Genomic DNA, 18,628 nt, shown 5'->3' with positions numbered 1-18,628 from the left:
TAATCTCTCATAGTTGTCTTCACACAAAAAGGTGAGGATAATAATGAAGCTCCTATCTTGTTCATGAGTACCATCCATCCATATATAAGCAAGATTGTGTTGTCTATAAGGTTGTCAAACATTTTAGGTCACATATCCTCAAGAATCGCACCAAATCCATTGTACCTTATTATGCTATACACTAATTATTTACTCAACAAGAACTAGGGGAGCACAACGACAATTGTATATTTTTAATACAAGAAATTAATCTCGAGATAAAAACCCACCCATATTTTACGAGATCAAAGGTTATGCAAGCTAGATGTAAAATCCAAAAATTTTATAGTTAAAGAAGAAGAATGATGGGAAAATAAGTTTTTCATTTGTTCTAATGATATACTTCATGTTCCAATGACTAATAATTCCTAGTATTCTAATTTGATTTATCTCTTGCATCATGGTGTATGCTTGAACCACAAGAACTCAAGAGAGAGAAGGGTGTTAAGATTAAAATATGCTTAGTATCACTTGATTAGCACTATTATTTTTCCAAAAAAATATGATGGAATGTGATTGATGTGTCTAGAAAAGGAGGATGTTTTGAAGGTTTTGAGAGATATCCATGATGGGCTAGTTGGAGATCATTTTGTTGGAGATAATACAACTCATACATTTTTTAGGGTTAGATATTATTGGCCTACTCTCTCCTAAGAGACACATGTTCATATGATACATTTGTCAATTAGGTATGGGGAGAGAAAAGAAATTGTCAATACCATTACAACTTATCACAATTAGTAAATCTTGGGTAATGGGGTATAGACATAATAGGGGAACTAAATCCTCATTCATCGAGGCAACCAAGATACATATTAACTACAACAAATTATTTCACCCATTGGTCTGAGGCAGTTCCCTTTATCCAAGTTAATGAGAAGGTAATCAATAAATTTTTACAACAACATCTAATTAAGTGATTTGGGGTGCTAGCTAGGGTTTTTTAGAACATTATTTATTTCCCTTCCACTTTGTTGTTTGATTTTTCATTGGATAAGGGGATAATATTGAGGTGTTCAATGAACTATTATCCCTAGGGAAATGAGTTAGTTGAATCAACTCATAAGAACTTAATTCAAATTTAGATTGTGACAAAAAACTATATGAATTGGCATAATGTGTTTCCTAATGTTCTATGGGTAGATAGAGTTACTCCTACAGAGGCTTTTGGTACTTCTCCGTATTATTTGGTATATGGACAAAAATACTCCCAAAAATCATTTAATTTCCATCCATGCAACTATCGTAGGCATGTTCACTTGATTAGCACTATTACTTTCCATCCATGCATCTGCCTTGAGGTCCTGCGCTTCGACCCAGAACCAACAACTGATACTTAGGGAGCCTAGCTTCAACCGCCAGGTCTTCGCAGAGGCCACCTGAGCAAAAAATAACCTTAAACCATATAATCATATCATATAGTTGTTCCTTAAATAGAATATGTAGCACTGGGTGATGATGCAGTACTGTGGAGGGGTACTGATGGAGTTGTAATCCTGATGAACCTCCTTAATTTCCCAACAATATGCCATTATTTCCTAGCTCTTTTCTTGGTCCATCATTCTCACCCAAACCTTCCTCCCACGAGCGAATAGAGTGTTTCTGAGCAAGGGAATTAAATGCTTCTCTGAATTTCCCATTAACTTATTATCACATGAGATGGTGCATCGGCCTTTGCAACAAGATCTAGGCCATGGGGGCTGGATACTCACGCTTTGTGATATACTAGGCACAAGTGTAGTACTAGAATGGCTGATGTTCAAACAACAGAACAATAACAACCATGAAAGGAAAAGGACAACATCTTGAGTAGGAGGGACAGTAGAAGACTAGGAGAACCAATGCTATTTTGTGATGAAATTAGATCGAGGGTTATGAAATCCTCAAGATCCCATGATCTTGAGGATTCGCTTCTATCCATTTATTTTTCCAAAATTTATATAAAGCCATGAGGTGAATTGAACAACTAGTTAGGAATTTTGATATTGTAACTATTCTTTTTGAACATAGATATTTTCATTACTGTGATGTTGTAACTTTGTTATTAATTTTAATGAAGAAGACTGTGTTTCATCCATAATCGTATTCTGAATATCTCTCAGCGGGGACTTCTGGAGACTTGGGCCCAATCAATAGGAGATCTTCTACTTCAATTGTGTTATAATCATTTTTGTTTATTTTTATAATTGTTCATTACTATTAGTTTGTAAAGTTAGTGCTATTCCGATTGATGTGAGGATTGATGATTCTGGTTTGTGTTGTTGTTTAGACGAGACTCTAGATTTAGTTGTGTGTTACATTTGCGTGATAATCTTTATCGAATTGATTATGTTGATTTAAACATTTGATTGTTCTTCATTATCACAGATCTCAAGGTTATAGTTGATTTCTTTCCATGAGATTATCCATACAAAATCGAGATTTTACATAGTATTTTCAAGCCTATTGAGGGTTACTGATACATCAATTGTTCCACTTTCCTTATATAAGGGTTTTCACTTTGATTCTTACAAAAAATTCTCATTCCAGAGATCCTATAGCTATATATTCGACAAAAGTGAAAAGTAAATATTTACATTTGAAGTGTGCCATACAAAATCATTTGCAAAACCAGAGAGAGAACAGACTAAACATCCATTGGTGCTAGACTGTTCAAATCTAGGCCAATGGATTCTTCTTCATTGCTCTTGTTCAGATCTAGCCCGTTGGAGTCTTATTCATTGCTCTTGCTACTCCCCTCCATCTTGGGCTTCAATTGTTCAATTTGCTGACATAACGCATCCACCTCATCTTACAATTGGCGAATTCACTCCTTCTTCTCCAATTGTCGCTCCTGCATTGCCAGATTATCCAATTGTTGTTGGTGGATGCAACGCTGCAGCACAACCAAACCTTCCTGAATCTCCAAGTGATCCTGCACACGTTTGTTGTAGGCCTGCCTATTGCTACCACCAACCAAAGAAATACCTGCCTGTGGTCCCCCTGTCCTAGGCCTGCGACAACCCCAAGAGCCCAACAAGGAGCTATCCTCAGCACAATTGTTGTGCACACTCATATTTGTCTTCAGACTACCATAGGTGAGCCTCTATAGGATTCCACACATCCCCTATCGTGCACCCTCGACTCCAGAATACCCATGACCCACTACTCCAAGAATCCACCGACCTCCAATTCTAAAGTGTCCCCGAGGTTCTGTTTCAGAACCCCCTCCCAGTCAAGCAGACTAGTAGCCCTCACACTAGCAGTCGCACTCAAACAGGAAACCCACTGAAAATCAACTCTCAAATTTTCTATGTTGTAGCTATCTCGACCAAAAACTGCCTTGAGGTCTTGCGCTTTGACCTAGAACCAACAATTGATACTTAGAGAGCCTAGCTTCAGCCACTAGGTCTTCGCAGAGGCCACCTGAGCAAAAAATAACCTTAAACCATAGAATCATATCATATAGTTATTCATTAAATAGAATATGTAGCACTGGGTGATGATTCAGTACTGTGGAGTGGTACTGATGGAGCTGTAATCTCGATGAACCTCCTTACTTTCCCAATAATATGCCATTATTTCCCAGCTCTTTTCCTGGTCCGTCATTCTCACCCAAACCCTCCTCCCATGAGCGAGTAGAGTGTTTCTGAGCAAGGGAATTAAATGATTCTCTGAATTTCCCATTAACTTATTATCACATGAGATGGTGCGTCGACCTTTGCAACAATATCTAGGCCATGGGGGCTGGATACTCACACTTTGTGATATACTAGGCACAAGTGTAGTACTAGAATGATGAAAGCAGACACGTCGCGACCGCAAACAAAGGAATCCCTTGCCACAATGCCCAAGGACAGGTCAGGCCCAACACAGAATGGTGTGACAGGGGCCAAAGTGCAGGGGATTGAAAGAATCGGGGAGTGGAACATAACAGAGAGGAGAGGAGGAGGGATGGAATGGGTAAAAGGTAAAACAAGAAGAGATGGGAGAGAATGGTGGAGGATAGGGAAGGGAGGGATAAATAGAGAAAAGGGGAGGGGGAGGGAGGAGATGGGGGGGTCAAAAAGAGAGGGAAAGAAAGGGGGGGTTGGGGAAGGAGAACTTATAGGCGACTAGCCTTGCATATTCCAAATTGATAATACTTGCTAACTTCTTAGCGAGACCAAGAATGACTTCCTCAACCCAATATTTGAAGCTCATGAATGCAATTAAGGGATGCAAATCATTCCCTCGACCTCATTCAAAATAATTCTTTCTTCACTCAACTAGTAGGCCTGGTTTGCCCGCTTATCGACTTCTTAGTTATTCCCTCTTAGGATATGAAAAAAGGACACGAAATCGAAGGAGGGGATCAACCCTTAGGATCCCTTGATAATTCAATTTAGGTTAATGTTTTTTGTTGATGAAATATAGTTCATATGCATAATGATCAACATGGAGTCCCCTAAGACCTGGATTTTTTTAATGCCCTTCTTTTGAGCCAATGTTAGACCAAGAAACAAACCATACGTTTCTGCTTGGTTTTTTTCTTCCTTCCAAGCCCCAAAGCATATCTATCTTCATGCCACCCCAGGATTTCCTTTTGATGCTCCATCGAATTGAAGGGTCCATTGATTTGAGGATCTGATCCATTCCACTAGACCTTCTAAGGACAGTCTTAGAATCCACTAGGCCCAAGAGGGAGCACCTCTACCCGGGTGTTGAGGAGCCGAGGGTCCAACCTAAGGAGCCAACCAAGCATATACAAGCTCATCCAAGGAGGGGTCCATTTCCAGTCTATGCAGTTCCATACATGCTGAAAGGGCTATCATGACTATTACCCCAACAGATGGTCGAGACTTTTTGAATATAATTGTGTTCCTTGATAGCCAAATTTGCCAACAGACATACTTAGGAAGAACAAACTAGATTTCTTTGAATTTTCTTTAGGCCTAAAGGGAGCCTAAATAACATTTGGGCCAAGATTTGAAGAACATCAAGAGATCAGAAGGCCAAGAAATTATGTAGAATAGAGGGTTGAGGACCACCGACCAATCTGCCTTAGCCATCTGACATTGGAGAAAGAGGTGAGGAATTGATTCCTCCACGGATTCTGAAGGTTCTTAGCGGTGAGAATTTTTTTATGCCAGAGAAACCAACAGAGAAAAAAAATGACTTTTGGAATAACATTTGTTTTCCAGATTTTTCCCCAAATGGAGGTTTTAGGTGATAATTGGGTATTTAAGAGCAAGTGTGAATACCCTTCTTTGATAGTGTAACTAGCATTTTTCCATCCCCACTTATCTGCCATTGAAGAGCTATGGGGGCACAATCTCTTAAATTATTAATTAGTTTATCTCTTTGGAGGAGAAGAGCCTCTAGGATATTTTCTATCTTCCAACCCTTCCAGCCTCCCTGCTGATTCCAATTAGAAATCTGGTCCAGATTTTCCACCCCACTTTGACTCATGCAAGTTATAAGATCCACCAAGAAAAATCTAATTCCAGGGGTTGGAGGGCCAGAATCGAATCCGAAAAAATCTCAGTGGAGGCTCCATTCCCTGATACTTTTCCTTATATTATTTTTGATGATATCCCTAGAGGAGTTAATCAAACGCCAGATGGGGGAGCCCAATACTAGGACCTCACAATTTCCACGATCAATTTGTTGATTTAAATACTTGGCCCTTATCACCTGAGTCCACCATTGATTTGGATTCATGATCATATTCCAATATAGTTTTTCTCCCATTGTGATATTTGCTAACCTAGGTCCCTTATTCCTAATCCCCCATGTTGTTTCAGGGCTCTGATCATTTTCCAATTCACCTAGTGGTACTTCTTGGTTTATGTTCTACATACTTCCCATGGGAATTTTTTTATATACATCCCCATTTGATGAAACATGCTCTTAGGGGATTACAGGGTGGTAAACTGATACAAAGGAATCGTTGACGAGACTGACTTTACAAGGATTTCCCTAGATGCATAATTGAGCCATATCCCTCCCTAGTTTACAATTTTTGTTTTCATTTTATCTTGCACTTTTTTCCAAGCATAGGGGGTAGCTCTTCTTAGAAATATAGGGATCCCTAAATAATTGAATTCTTTCCATTCTTTGACTGCTTTAAACCCCATGATTTCTTCAATTTTTTTCTCCTTTTGTATAGAGATATTACAGTTGTAGATGTGGCTTTTGCTGTCATTAGTGGCTCCCCCCGATGCATGAAGGAATCTATCTAAGGTTCTCTTGAAGTGTCGAGCAATTATGATCAAGGATCCGCCCATCAAAATTGTATCATCTGCAAACTGCCCATGATTTATACTTCTGATGCCTTCTTTGTACCTTATACCCAGAAGGTTGAGGATTGCTCTTTCTTGTTCCAATTTCCTGCTCAGGGCATCAACCATGATGATATATAAGAAAGGGGAGAGGGGGCACCCTTGACGAAGGCTCCTCGAAGCTTTGAAGCTTTCCACCCTGCCATTAACCAATGGAGCAATCCAAGGGGAAGAAATACAAAGACTGATCCATCTAATGAAAGTATCATCCAACCCCATTTTTTTAAGGACTTTTATCAGGAACCCATGTCTTACCCGATCAAAAGTGTTTTCCATGTCCAACTTAATGATCATCCCTTGATCACCCTTGCACCATCTAGAATCAAGAGCTTCTTGGATAAGGATAATATTGTCAAAGATTTTCCTACCTGAGACAAACCCCCCCCCCCCACCCATTTTCTGAGATCATAGAGGGAAATAAAGTTTTAAGCCGAGAGGCCAACAACTTTGAGAAGATTTTGTAGGAGACATTGTAGAGGGATATTGGACAGAATCTAGAGAAGGAGGAGGGATTCGATTCTTTTGGGATTAGAGCCAAGAAAGAAGAATTTATGCCACCCCCCATAGCGAAGCGTTTGAAAGAGTATCCCACCAATCTGCAAAGGTCCTTCTTTATAACTTCCCAGAAGGAATGATAGAAGCTAGCCGAGAATCCATCCAGGCCCGACGCCTTATCAGGGGGGAAGGAGAAAATCACCTTCCGAATTTCCTCGACCATAGGTGGGGAACCTTGACCATAGGTGGGGAAATCAGAGTGTGATTCCTTTCCTTAGACACCATCACATGGATACAATCAAGGAAGAACTCTTAATTGGCAATATCACATGTATGGTCCCTTGTATATAGATTTTTCATAATGCTCTACTGCTTCTCTCTTAATATCTTCAAATTTCTTGATAGTTCCCCCCCATGATTTATCTGAGTTATATTGTTTTTTGATTCCTTGAACTTGGCTTGCTTGTGGAAAATTTTTGTGTTCCTATCCCCAGCCTTAAGCCAATTATTTCTAGATTTTAGTCTCCAATACTCCTCTTCCCTTCTAAGGTTTGTATGAAGGGTCTTAAAAATTTCTGCTTCTTTATGGAAGTCTAATTCTTTTACCAGCGTTGATTCCATTTGTCCCTGGATTAATGCTAGTTTTACTTCCATCTCTTTGATGTTATCTTGCTTGTCTGATTTGTTTTCCTTTAACCACTTTTTAATGTCTCCTTTTAGTCTGTGGATCTTGGACTCCTAGATGGTTATTGGGCTTCCCTCTATCCACCCTAACCAAGATAGGGAAACCACCTCCAAGAAATTGGGGACTTCCAGCCATAGGGGAGAGTAGTGAAAGGGGATTGGGCCCAGATCCAAGGGTTGGGAGATAATCAAACTTATTAGTCAGTGGTTAGATCTAGACCACGGGAGAATAGAAGATTTGAGGTTATAATTTAGGATTAGGAGATTGTCTGCGACTAGGAAACGATCTAGTCGGGCTGCAATATGGTTCACTCCTACTCTTTTGTTGGTCCAAGTATACAAAAAAATTTGGGGTTTTACATCAAAGAGATTCAGGGTTAATATGAGGTCCTCTATATGCTCCTGCAGGGCATCACGAACAATGGAGCCCCCTCTTTTTTCATGATTTCCCATTGTTGTGTTGAAATCTCCTCCAATAAAATAGTTATGCATGAACTCTGTACCCTTTAACTCCATCAGGGATTTCTAGAATTCTTATTTTTCCTGAAAGTGAGTGGGAATGTAAACATTTCTCATTGTGAAGAGTTGTTGTTTTTCTATAATATTAAAAATAGTTGCTATCCAATGGGTAGTTTTTAGAGAACTTACTAGTTGCAATTTTGGTAGATTCCACAACGTGCAGAGACCACCGGATGCTACTCTTGAACTGGTTGTTTCAAGATTGCTAGTACTCCAAATCTTGTTTTTAATTGAGTTGAGAGACTGATCATCCAGCTTGGTCTCCTGTAGGAGGGTGACTTATGGTCTTTCCTTTCTGATTAGGGATTTCACTTTCGTTATTCTTTTTATTGATCCCAGTCCCCTACAGTTCCAGGAGATGATATTCATTAATCACTTTTTTAGGTTCGTCGCCCCCTTACTAGGTCCCATATTATTTCCTTCCCCTCCCCCCTCCCTCCTTTGTTCCTTGCACCTGCTAGACGAGGAGGGATAGCGTGCTGGACTCCCAACTCTGTCTTTTTCGGTTTTATCCCTTATGACTTCCTTATTTGTTTTTATGCCTACTTTCTTCTCTTTTTTGACTGGTTGCTTCATCCTTGCACTATCTGGTTTGTCATATGCAAAACTCAGTTGTGAAAATAGCCCCAGAACTTCCGTAGATGTTAGGAATCCATCCACATCCTCCTCTTCCTCTGATGATTCTTCAAAACTACTGTCAGAGTACGGGCAAGAGCTCGACTCATGACTTTTTGGGGGTTGGCCCAAGGGTGCAGACTGAGAGGTTGGGACCTCTTGAGATGAGGAGGGGGACAAAACATTCTACTACAACATAAGAGCTCAAGATCCAAAAACGATTCTCTGACACCAGACCAGGGCCACCCCAAGTAGGCGTGCCCGAGGGAGGGGTAGGCTCAACCTCCTTAGAGACCAGAACAGAGCCAGTGGGGCCTGCAGGGGCCAAAAAATTTGAGGGCTTATGCCACTTAACTTGTTGCCATTTTTCTTTAGGGTCCCAAAACTACTTATCCAAATATTACAAACCTTTAGGACAACCTTTTGCAAAGTTCCCATACTCATGGCACAACTTGCATTTAAAGGGCAGTTGGTCATAGTCAACTTCTTGCACATGCGTCCAACTATCCATACATAGATTGACAGTCGCTGGGATACCTTTCTATAAATCCACCTCCACACAAATCCTGACACATGATAAGAGGCCATATTTTGGCTCAAAGCAATCGATTTACCTCCCTAGGGAATTCCCAATGAGTCTGAAAGTTGCACCATTCCAACAAAGAAGGGGAAGGTAAGGCAACTTCACCCAGACCAGAACCAATGAAGGAGCATCACATTCCAAGTTGAAGCTAGGACTCCAATGGTCCAGATAAAGCCCTTAAGCTTTGATAAAATATGGATCACTCCTGAACACTAAATCTTGATCCATCCTATTCTCAAAGTAAAAATTATAGAAGCCTTTACCACAAAAGGAGGAGATGATGAAACCTTTAATAAGAGGATTCCAGTTCTTCTCAATCCAGGCATTTACCGTCTGAGGGGACAACCAAAGGCCCATAAATTGGCCAATGAGACCCCTATTATCTAGCTGCAGGGCACGAGAGCGGGCCTGCAGAGCACATATCTCAATCTTGGGGATCTTTGTCTCCTTCTTCACAAACTTAGACTCACCATGCTTATAGAAATTTGAAGCTGAAGCCACCAATATGTTGGAGGCAATGATATATGTAAGCAGCGGTGCCTCCTGGGAAGGTTCCATCATTGGAAGGAGCACACCCAACCCCAGGTACTCAGAAGCGAGTTTCGAGAGAGCCCTAGTAGACCGACAATGCGACCACTAAAGAGCTAAACACTGCATACACCAAGCCTAAATAGGCAGAAAAGGAGGCCAAAACCCAACTAGAGGGGTCGAGGTCCCGCGGCGGGGGCCCAAGTTGCCGACTGCAACGCCGACCCATCACTCCATTGATAGGTCAAGACACCACACTTGCAGAGCTCCTATTTTTTCCATTTACTTGTCAACTAACCTTTGTTATGCATAACAAAATAAACACATTAATTAGGTTAGAAGAGCAAAGGGAAAAGGAAAAATAGAAATTTGCAGCACAACAACAAATAATAGAACAATGGTTTGATAAAAATAAAGGCAACTATAAGATTTTTGAGGTTGGTGATTTGGTTTTAAAGTGGTACAAAGTTAATGAACCCATATATAAACACACAAAGTTCCAAAATTTATGGCCGGGTCCTTACCAAATTGCTAAGAAAATAGGGGTTGTTATGTATCGATTGTAAAGTCTAGAAGGTCAACTCCATTGTCTTCCCATTCTTGGTCAGACCCTTAAAAGATACTTATCTACTTTTAGGAGTAGCTTGTACCTTAGATCAATATCATTTGTTTGCTGCATTTGTTTTTAGGTGTTAATTTACAAAAAAGTATTTTGTTTTTTGGTTTGGTTTTGATTTTAATTTGTTTAATTTGTTGAATTATTTGCATGAATAATTTTCAATAAATTTCCTAGTCTTTTTTGGAAGCTGAGCCTTCAACCTTTAGCAAAACCTAACATTTAGTTCTCAATTGTCTTCCTCACTTGTTTTGATATCAAAAGTGAAGTAAGGTGACTTTGATATCAAAAATAAGAATTAATGAGAGAGAGAGAGAGAGAGAGAGAGAGAAATTTAATGAGGAAATGCAGATAATTTCATTGGGGCTATGGAATTCTCATTGGTGCCGGAATAAAGTCTGCCATATTGGGTCCTCGTGGGAATGCTCAAACTCAACAACAAAGTTATGACAAATTTAATATCAACTTGTAGGAATTAAACCTACGTAGGGAGGATAAAAATCATTCCTCCCAACCACCAAAGATAAACTCAATTGACATAAATGATTTTTAACATGTTTTAGTTCGATGATCTTATTCATTTCATATAGTGAAGAAAACATTTTAACCTTAAAGAAAATCCAAAAAATCTGAATCATAAAACCAAACATTTGAATGGAGAAGTGGTAATATTAGTGAGGTCAAAATTTCATTATGCACTAGAAAAATTCCTTAGAACATTGAAAAGGGAGAAAACATTTTAAAAGTTCATTGATAGTTAATAAATTTTGAAAGCATTAATGGATCAACATGTTTTTGAAAAGCATTCAAAGAGGTAATTCAAGTGTTTACCAAACAAACTTTCTTGCCGGTGTCAAAAACAATAGAAAATCGAAGTTCGCCAATACACATGGAGTAAAATAAAATTTGAAAGCTCTGAAGGGCTACTAATTTCATAGTCTATTTAAAGAAAGAATCTTAAAAGCATAAAAATGTGAGTTTTTATTTAAGCATTGATATACTCAAGATATTTGGAGTTCATCGAAAATATAATGAAATTTGAAAAATACTGAAAAGGAAGAATGGGAAAGCATTAATAAGGAAAATATCAAAATCATTAATAGGACAAATTTGGAATTTGTTGAAAGAGGAACTTTGAAAGTCATTAAGACAAGAGACTTTCAAAATGATTGAAAGATAAATTTTGAAATTGACTTCTATAAATGCATGCTAAGACTCTCTTATATTAACAATCTCACCTTTCTTGTTAAGACTTTCAAAATTTTTCTTTCAACGGATTCCAAAATTTTGAAAGTCTTAACGACAAATTTTTGAAAGAGAAAAATTGAAATTGCCTTCTATAAATGCATGCTAAGACTCTCTTCTATCAAAACTCTCATCTTTCTCTTACCCATTAGCAATCACCCAAAATAATTATGCAATAAACTTTTAAAAACTTATTTTATTAGCATGTCCTAAATTTTTCGAAAGTAAGTGTTAGGACATGCCAATAAAGCGAGTTTTTAAAAATTTATTGCAAATTTTTTTGGGTGATTGCTATTGGTTAAGAGAAAGGTGAGAATGTTGATAGAATGGCGTCTTAACATGCATGTATAGAAGGCAATTTTGACTTTTTTCTTTTTCAATGATGAGTGGTTTTTGTCATATGTTTCAACAAAGTCAATAAGTTGTTGAGTGTTGATGGGTTTTTTGCTACATCCTCGAATTTGTTAGTGGTAATTTAATTTTTGCACAGTTTTTGAGGAGAATTATGTCATTATGTGGGAATTTTTTTTCCAAATCATAGAATTTTGAAGAGCATAAAATGGTAAACAAGGTTTTAACACTTGTCGAAGAATGGATTAGTGGTGAATAGTGACTTTGTGATTATAATGTCTAATAAAAAAATAAAGTTTTCACATTTAGAAAAATATGATTGAATTAAGACTATATTTGGACGTCATGTTGCCTAGATTGATTCCATCAACATTTAAATTTAAATCATTCAACTCAATTGTTCACTTTGGTTATGAATTCAAGCCAAGTTCTGTGAGAATTGAGCATTACTAGCTAATTATGCACCTAGGGAGTGACATGGTTGCGATTATTAACTGATTCATTTATGTTATTTCTAAATTGGGACATAATCATGAGTATAAAAAAACTATATGTAGTAATATCAATGTGAGGAGAGCGTATCAATTTGTAGAGGGTAAAATTGTGCATGTTTTCTTTTTATTTTAGCTTTCATTTTTCTCATATTCTCCTTATAGGTAAGATATTTGAAATTGAACAATTAAGAAACTTTGGGTTGAATTTCTAATAGTAGATAATTAATAGTTTAGTTTGTGAAATTTTATTTTGATGGTATTGGATATAAACCTTAAGCTCTTTTTGGGTTTACATAATTGCTTTTGGAGGTTTATGAGAAAATGTATGCAATGTGATCAATTCAAATGCAAAATCCTTATTTATTGTGAAATGTTTTGGTTTTTGATGTAGAAAATATGCCACCAACTAAAACTCATGTGAGATAGTTTACTAAGTCTCCTAAGGGACAAACAAAAGTAACATGGGACCTTCACAAGAGAAACCTATAGTGGCTAAGGACCCATTTAAGGATTTTGTTCCCGTGATTCAAAATCCCACACCTAAGGAGCATACGTTGTGCCTAATATACAAAGATATTTAACCAACCACTAGAACTCAAACCTTGTTGCCTCAATGGAATGATTTGTTTCTAAAGTTGAAGAGAGAATATTATCTATAAATGATACCCCATAGTGACCCTATTATAATAATATTCAAGAACCTAAGGAAACACAAGCAATTGACAAAGGTAAGGAACTAGAATTGGAACAATTTCATACCTCAAGTAGTTTGGAAAATATTTTGTCATGGGGTGACTAGCTAATTCCAAAACTTTTGGATGAAGTTGCTAACCTCATGTCCATACCTTATAACCATTAGGAATAGGTTATTGTCAACATAACACATATGAAGCAAAGAATTAATGTGGATAGTGCCATGATATGATCTAAGAAAGAGTCTCTATTGGAAACCATGGGATTGAAACTAAGTGAATTGCTATTTGTGGAAGTAACAATTTTCCATGCCACCATTGATAAAGCTTAAGTTGATGAAGGTGAGGTAGGAAAAAAGTGAACTTGCATTCCTCCGAAATCAAGTGAACTATTATAAAGGACATGGAGAAAGTGTAACCAATTTTATCAATGATGTTTTAGAGGAGAACAAGACACATGAGTAGGTCAAAATGATTTTTTTTAAAAAGATAACATAACTTCATGAAGATACATTGTAGTTTTATGTTGTGCATAAGGAGGTCATGAGATGGAAAGCAGAGCATGTAAAAGTGCATGACTTGATTGAATATATTAAAGAAATTCAAAAGACTTGTAAATAAGAAGACCATGATATCAGAGCTTCAATAGAGGAAGGCATAACTAGAATGTAGGAAACAATGCTAAATTGGGAAAAATTGGCTACATAATTATAGAGGCAAGTTAATGAAGAATGGTTGAACATTGTAAAGTTCTAAGATTCTATCAATAAGGTTATGTCTAATAATCACTTATCCATTTTCAACCAACATGAAGAATTTTGGTTGAGAGATGAAGTGATGATAGAAATCAAGCAACTTGTTGTTAAGTAGGGGGTTGATGTCAACTAAATAACCTCAATAGAATGTGGGTACATGCAAAAATATTTGATTAGTGAGGTTAAAACAATTGCTAAATTGGAGTAGCTAATTCCAAAGATATGAACATACACTCCTCTTTGGAAATGAAAATGAGAACTTGAGTTTTTTGACGGACCAATGTGCATTCCCATATACTTGTTTGTGTGATGAATTATTCAAGAAGTGGGATAGCTATGATGTCGAGTATGAATTCCTTGAGTTATCTAGTTCACAAGAATCATAACATCATGCAAAACTTTTGAGGTTATACATATATTTTTTCTATATGCTATTTTTAGTTATAATTTTTATTATAAATAAAGAAATCATCTCTACTAAAGGCTCTTTTGGCTTTGGAGCAATAGAATAAGGATTGTAGCAGAGAATTAATTTTAAACTTAATTCAAGAACTCCTTTGAGTCAAGACATTTTTGGGTTTGCTAAGTTTATGTGCATTTGTTCTATATTGCAAATTATTATATGTTGAATTAAATGCCATATATGTCTAGTAAGGATTTCAAAACCATTATACTATTTTATATGAGTGAATGCATTATTGGGTACTTCGAGTGAAATTTTGTTATTTGCTTTCTTAGTTAATCTATGTTTTCAGTTACTTATACATGGAATGCCTTAAGAATTAATTCTTGGTATTTTCATGAACTTAATTTTTATATGTATCGACTTTATCATATTTATATTTCCTAAATAATTATTTTTTAGACAAATTACAAGAAATACTCATTAAAAAATCAACATGTCAGAATTAGACTTAGGTGGAGAGGATACCAACATTTTTCCTAACCCCTTAAACTAAACCTGACAACTGTTCATGCTTGTAAAACAAATTTATTATTATACATTATATTAATTAATTTATTTTTATTAAAAAATATAAGTACAAAAATAACACAAAGATTTTTCAATTTTTTTTTTTCCAAACCCATAAAAAAATTACTAAACCATTAATCCATAAAATTATTCCATACCAAATAAGATAAAATTTGATTAACCCTTATCCCTAAATTTAATCCCTATTATTAAAAACTAAAAAATCCAAAAATTAAAAAATCCTAACCTCATCCATGCTACTTAATTAGACTAATTCCATTTCTACCTATTTTACATTTACACATAATTTTTTTTAGTTATATGAAACTTACTTACATACACCGTACAAACATAAATTAATCATAATTTAAATAACATAATATTTTTTTAGTTATATGAAACTTACTTACATACACCGTACAAACATAAATTAATCATAATTTAAATAACATAATATAAAATCTCAAGCATAAGTAAATTTTAAAAATATTATATTTAAATTATGTGCAAGGAAGATAAACATTATCCCAATATATAATTTTGAAAAGCTTTAATATGACTTGTTAATAAAATTGCACCACATATCATACTATGAGTGTGACGTATGGAATTTAAAAATAAAGGTCCCTACACAATTATTATGTTGTAAGAGAATTGTATTTACACATATCATTCTCATTTTTAAACTTTTCATTATTTTGTTTTACAAATTAATTTCATTAGCGAAGGAGTGTGTGAATTTTAAAGATAGAAAATGTGTTTATGTCATTTCTTGTTTATGTCGGATTCTGTACATTGATGATACTCGTAGCTTAATTAATCAGAGGATTCTTGAACACCCAATTGATATCAAATATGGAAAGTGGCGCTCCTCTGCTTTGGCAAAACATGTAGAAAAGACAAACCATCACATCTGCATTGAAGAGGCGAGAGTCATTGCAATGATTGAACATTTCATTGCTGTAAGTTTAGGGAGTCCTTGGAAATTGGAAGGAGACCATGGCTGGAGTATTAACAAGTGTCCAATCCTACCTTGTATTCCTAAGTTTTTATAATATTTATTTATTTTAATCAGAATTTCTGGTATTCTTTTATTTCTTATTTATTTATTTATTTTTGGTTGGATCATATTATTTTATCTTTTAGATTTAAATAATAAAATGGAGTTAATTCATTATTTTGATTTATATTTTATTTAGTTTATTTTTTCTTTTTCTTATTATTATTTTTAGTTTTATTGTTTAGAATAGTTAAATTTGACCTTATTATTTTTATTTTGTTTATTTATTTATTTTTTCCATTTTCTTATTACTATTTTATTGTTTAGAATAATTAAGTTTGACCTTATTATTACCTTGTTTTAATTAAAATAATAATAATAAAAAAATAGTTTTAATTCTTTATTTACAACTAATTTCCATCTATTACTTTATTTTAATTAAAAATTATTTATTAATTAATGATAATTCTTTAGTCAAGATTAGCTGTTATTCTCTAACGACTAGAAAACATCTCTCTTCATCTATTTAATCTAATGCCATGATCTGGTTCTTCATCTTGTCGTGAAGATGAATCACACTAGTTAGTTCTAAACACATCGACTTATAATTTCTTTATGTGAATTAAAAGAAATTTTTTTTTCAACATTCATAATATGAATCACAGAAACCTGAATTCAAATAATTTTATTATATAATTTTTTAATTAAATAAATTTTGAAAATATTATTATAAATTTTATATAATAAAAATAATTAACAAATATTTTTATTTATTTTACCAAATTTACAAAAATGCTTATATGTGAAATATAAAATATAAAAATAAAATTCCCAACATAATTATGATGTCACTTTAACTTTACTACACATCATACTCATCCATAAGCCTTTCGTTATTTGCTATACAAAGTTACATTTATTTTATAAATTTAGGATCATATAAATTCAAAAAATATTGTTTCAAATTTTTTGTAACAAGGAAAAATATTACAATACAATCAATATTTTTGAAATATTGTAATCTATGTTACAAGGTTCGTTGCCTAGAGATTTGAATGTTGGGGAATTTTAAAAAAAATTTGAGGTTCCATGAACTTCATAGTCATTGACCAAGATATGTGATAACATTTTTGATATTTAATAATGTTGATTTTTTATTATTTTATCCTATAATTCATTATATATACGAAACTAATAACAAACTTCATTAAAAATTTCAAACTCTCCAAAACCTAATCATTATATCATTATAGAACCCGAACTCAAACATAGTAACATTAAATGTAACACCTAAAACACATCAATGAAAATACACCATATCTCAATCAGGAATGTGACCCATAAAATCTGAAAATAATGGTCCCTAACACCATTACCATACCATGTATTGAAGTGGTTGTTCTACTCATTACAAAAACCATATCTCTCTCAAGCCCTTATAATTTGGAAAAAGTTATATAGTTGGAAATATCTAGGGGAAGATTCTACGATTTTTGAAGATGGCCCACACAAATATAAATATACGGAGATTTGATTGGCTATTGTTGTACAGGCATGATGGAATCTGTTGCTGGTCTTGATTAAGATTCCATCCGTGCGGGGGAACGAAGCGTGGGGATCGAGGGATGGTGGCCGTAATTATAACCGAAAGTGCGTGGATCTGTATGCGGGGAGGTTGAAGGGCCCCAAAATCTGGTGCACACAGCGGGGAAATCCGCTGGGAGCAATGTCAAAGGCTCGAGTGTACGCAGATGTCAACGTGTTGCGTTCTTCGGAGTATTGGGATTACGAATCCCTCGTTGTGCCGTGGGGGTAGGTATTCTTCCCTATGTGCATTCATCATACCCTTTCCCCTTCCTTTCACCTATTCTCTCTGTTTTTATCATTCTACATATTCACAAACTCTTAAATTATTTGGTTTGTGTGTTATGCAGTGATCCGGATGTATATCGACTGGTGAGAAAAGTGGGCAGGGGAAAGTACAGTGAGGTATTTGAAGGGATCAACACTGCTAACAACAACCAGCGCTGTATTGTCAAAATTCTTAAGCCTGTCAAAAAGAAAAAGGTCTCCTTCTCCCCTCCAACCTATTAATTTTCACAGTACATGTGTAATTCAAGATGCTTCATTGTAATTGGAGATCAACCCCTTTTCAAACGACCACCTATTTCACACGTTCAGGTCCAATGACAAGACAAAAGTAGGTTTTTTGTTGTGTTATCTATAATTCCAAATTTGCCACTCATTACTAGAAACATTTGATAAGGCAAGGGAAGATGTTCACTACTTTGTGTATCGCTGCCTGCAAAGGCCAACTAGTGGAATTAGAGTATCCAAAGCAATAGCTGCAGTGCCTTTACTTATCTGGTCATGACAGGATAAAGTATTTACTATTAAGCAATCAAACAAACATAAATGAAAAGACCTGGTCTGAAATTTCATTAACAAAATATGAGTCCGTACAACAACTATATGAATGGCATGAAGTTCATGCTAACTAACAAATTATGAGTCCGTACACCAACCACCAACAATACCAACCGGATTGCATACAAAGGGAGGTGTTTAAATAATAATAAAGGCGATGGAAACACAATTTGCTAGGGGTATTTGGTATCCTGTCTACTAATATTTGATCAAGGATATGGTGTACACATGTTGAGAACATGAAGAGAGAGAGAAAAGATGCGACATTAAATTGTAATGGTTGAGCTTCCCTTGGATTGTTGAATTGTCC

General features: G+C 35.6%; 1 protein-coding gene across 3 annotated transcripts in view; it reads left to right on the top strand.

Annotated features, from left to right (window-relative positions):
* The first annotated feature begins 17,399 nt into the window (after nucleotides 1–17,399).
* Nucleotides 17,400–18,628, top strand: part of LOC149239504 (casein kinase II subunit alpha-2-like) — a 350,158-nt gene continuing 348,929 nt past the window's right edge. Inside the window, exons 1-2 of one of the 3 annotated variants that reach the window (XM_089373440.1) lie at nucleotides 17,400–17,703; nucleotides 17,826–17,958. In XM_089373440.1, coding sequence (XP_089229566.1) covers nucleotides 17,618–17,703; nucleotides 17,826–17,958 — 219 coding nt within the window. In that variant the 5' untranslated portion in view covers nucleotides 17,400–17,617. The remainder of the gene's footprint in view (nucleotides 17,704–17,825; nucleotides 17,959–18,628) is intronic. The other 2 variants (XM_089373438.1, XM_089373439.1) reach the window with 2 other exon arrangements.

This window comes from Pinus tabuliformis, chromosome 8, assembly GCF_031772625.1.
Source record: "Pinus tabuliformis cultivar Carrire ecotype Pingquan chromosome 8, CPIR1, whole genome shotgun sequence".
Lineage (NCBI taxonomy): Eukaryota > Viridiplantae > Streptophyta > Pinopsida > Pinales > Pinaceae > Pinus > Pinus tabuliformis.
Note: the sequence above shows the minus strand (reverse complement) of the source record. Positions and strands in the feature narration are given on the sequence as shown.